This window comes from Lipotes vexillifer, unplaced genomic scaffold, assembly GCF_000442215.2.
Source record: "Lipotes vexillifer unplaced genomic scaffold, Lipotes_vexillifer_v1.1 scaffold45, whole genome shotgun sequence".
Lineage (NCBI taxonomy): Eukaryota > Metazoa > Chordata > Mammalia > Artiodactyla > Lipotidae > Lipotes > Lipotes vexillifer.
Window position 1 is genome coordinate 1182670 of NW_006796259.1, and position 2948 is coordinate 1185617.

General features: G+C 36.2%; 1 protein-coding gene across 5 annotated transcripts in view; it reads right to left on the reverse strand.

The window, feature by feature from the left end:
* PTPRD (protein tyrosine phosphatase receptor type D) overlaps nt 1-2948 on the reverse strand; it is a 418376-nt gene that overhangs the window by 196497 nt on the left and 218931 nt on the right. For 3 of the 5 annotated variants that reach the window (XM_007468404.1, XM_007468402.1, XM_007468406.1), the window contains 3 exons: nt 2451-2459; nt 1729-1746; nt 9-119 (listed from right to left, as the gene is read on the reverse strand). In XM_007468404.1, the coding sequence (XP_007468466.1) occupies nt 9-119; nt 1729-1746; nt 2451-2459 (138 nt within the window). The remainder of the gene's footprint in view (nt 1-8; nt 120-1728; nt 1747-2450; nt 2460-2948) is intronic. The other 2 variants (XM_007468403.1, XM_007468405.1) reach the window with 1 other exon arrangement.

Here is a 2948-nt window from a genome sequence, read left to right on the forward strand (position 1 = left end):
ATTCCTACCTCTGACATATAAATTGGCAGGGGCAGAATAGCGAGTGCCCGCGCTGTTGGTGGCAACACACTCATATTTTCCTTGGTCAGATTCTTCACTCTGTTCGATCTGAAGGGCTCCTGTACGGATATAAAATATATTGCCAAAGAGATGGTCAGAGAAGGCTCTCTCGGTGCAGCAAGCTAAACCTCTTAACAATATGAAAAGCCCTGCACAGGAAGATCCGCTCAACGTCGATTCAATCTCTTGCTAAGGTGCACAGACAGAAAATGATGCGATGAGAAAAACATATAGAGATTATTTTTTTTAATTTTTTACATCATCAATGCTAGCATAAAAAAAACAGTATCTCTTTTCCCAAGCAAGAATTCTAGTCATAATTAACACGCTTATTTCCTAGACTAATAAAATGAAGATGGGTGAGACTGCTTCAAGGAAGTATGGCTTTTAAATCAAACAAAAGATTAATTTTTGGTTTTGTTTTGTTTCATTTTGGTAACAAAAGTGGCGCAAAAGAGAGGTACATTCAAAAAAAACCAGGCCGGGTTTTCAAGAAAGTCTTCTGCTGAAGAAAGCCAAAAATACGCAGCAAGCACAAAAAAAGCTGCATGAAGCAAAAAAATTAAAATTAGTTATTATATATCATGAAAATATTACTTAAAGAAACAAAACTCCCTTAAGACATGCAGATTTTTAAGAAAAGAAAGACCAGTTTGCCACGACTTACAATCATTTATTATGTTTGCTGAAAAACAAAGAGTAGTTGAATTAGAAGGTTTTTTAAAAAACTTAAAAAGCATGGCCTATGCCAGCCCGGAGGGCCAACCAACCACTGCTTGAGGACCTCGAGACGGATCCCCTAAGACACCCATCAAAATCCACCAGCGGGATTAGCAGTGTGGTGTCACAAAACCCCAAGAAAAAGACAAAACAAGAATTATAAAAGAAATGCACACTGAGTCAAAGTCTGAAAAACCAGCGATCCACATACCACCAAGAATACTCAGCACCTTTTGTCTCCAGAGCCTGAAGGACAGAAGATCGAAAAATCCAGAAGCGAGTAATCCAAGAAAAAAAGAAGTGGGGGGGGGGGGAAGCATTGCTGTCAGGTTGTAGGCGAGTGTGATCAGGTGGAAAGGGGAGTCATTCTTTGACTTTTAGGACAGTAAGAGAAAAAAGAATCGAAGAACAAAAGCAAAAACCTTTTGAAAGATAAAGACAAAAAGCAGGTGTTCCAGGCTGTCTTCTGCATGTCTGCCACTGTTCTCCAGACCATCTTGACTTTGGTCCAGAACAAGAACAGCTAAGGAAGAAAAAAAATGATTTTTTTTTTTTCTCCAGTTGGACAAAAAAAAAAGGAAAAAGAAGAAAAAAAAAAAAAAAGGAAAAAAAGGAAAAAGGAAGAAGAGAAGGAAAAAAAGAGGGACAGATGGTACGCTGTGACTGGTCTGTGGTCTAAAGACCTGGATATGCTTTCTTTGAAGCATATCACAACTTAAAGAATCATTTTCATAAAGAAAGAAATGAACAAAACAAAGAGAAAAAGAAAAAAGAAAAGAAAAATTCACAAGATGAGAGTCACCAATCATAACCAAACAGTACAAAGGAAAAATATAACATTGATGGACATTATTGTAATGATTTTGAAAACAGGACAAATATGAGAGTGATGAAAGGACAGAAAGAATGAGTAAGATCATTCTGTGAACGTTAGTTCAGCACTCTTACCTCTTATTGGTGTACCACCTGGGTGGATAATATGAATGCAAATAAGATTAGAAAGAAGAAGCATTAGTACGAGAAGAAGGAGGCTAGGGCTGGGTAGAAGAATTAAATTAGATTCACAGACTTAAATAAGGTCTTAAAAGAAACTTGAATTACTATACTGGTAAAACAGGAATATATTAGATAGTATTATTAGATCATAAAAGCAAGTTGCATTATACCACAGAGGGCAAAGACCACAATAGGCAGCATTGCCTTTCTCAGAGAAGCAACTGAGTTCTTAGGTCTGGGGTCATATAGGGTTAGAATTATATCTTACAAGCCTCACAGTCTTAAAAAAAGAAGAACTAAACAATAATTTTAAAGACATAGTAGAGGAAAATACTGGCTAATCTATTTAAGTATATATATAGATATGCATATATATATATACTGTTATAGGAAATACTAAAGAATAACTAGAAGCAAACACTGTTCACTGGATATATCTTATGCTACTTACTATGCTACATTTGTGTGATATAACTTGTGTTCTATTTTATTTCTACACAGTGTTCTTACGATAACAGTTCCGTGGATGTGTGTGTGTGTGCGCCACTAAGAAAATCTGGTGCCTACACTGACAGTTAGTAAAATGCATGCCATGCATTTTATTAATAATAATAATAGTAATCTGAATATGGAAATTAGTGGGGGTGAAGTGCGCTTCAGAACTAAGCACTTACCAATAGATTCTGGAGATTTAAATACGGAGAGAAGAAAGACAGCATAAAAATATTATTATATTCCTTATAATTTGGTACAAATTTTTCAGAGTTAAAGCTTTATATACTAAATCATCTATGTTACATGTGAATAATTAATTCTTTATTTACAATAACAGAATGCTAATCTACACAATTCTGCTGACAACAAGCAAAAGAGGCAGTTAACAAGACGCTTTAACATCACAGGACAGGTCAAAAGCTGAGAATTCTGGGAAGACAGGCAGTTAAACAACTTAGAATTCTGTATCAATATTACTACCAATGCCAAAGTAAACAGCTCACTAGTACACATCCCTGTGAAATTACCTAGGGACAGGCTCTAAAACTTAACAAATTTAGAATTATCTCTACTTTTAATCTAAAGAGAGCAAACTTGGGATGGGGATGGAAGAGGGAGAAAGGGCAATGGGTAGCGAGAGGAGAGAGGGGGGAGAGGGATGGGGGAGGGGGGAAGGA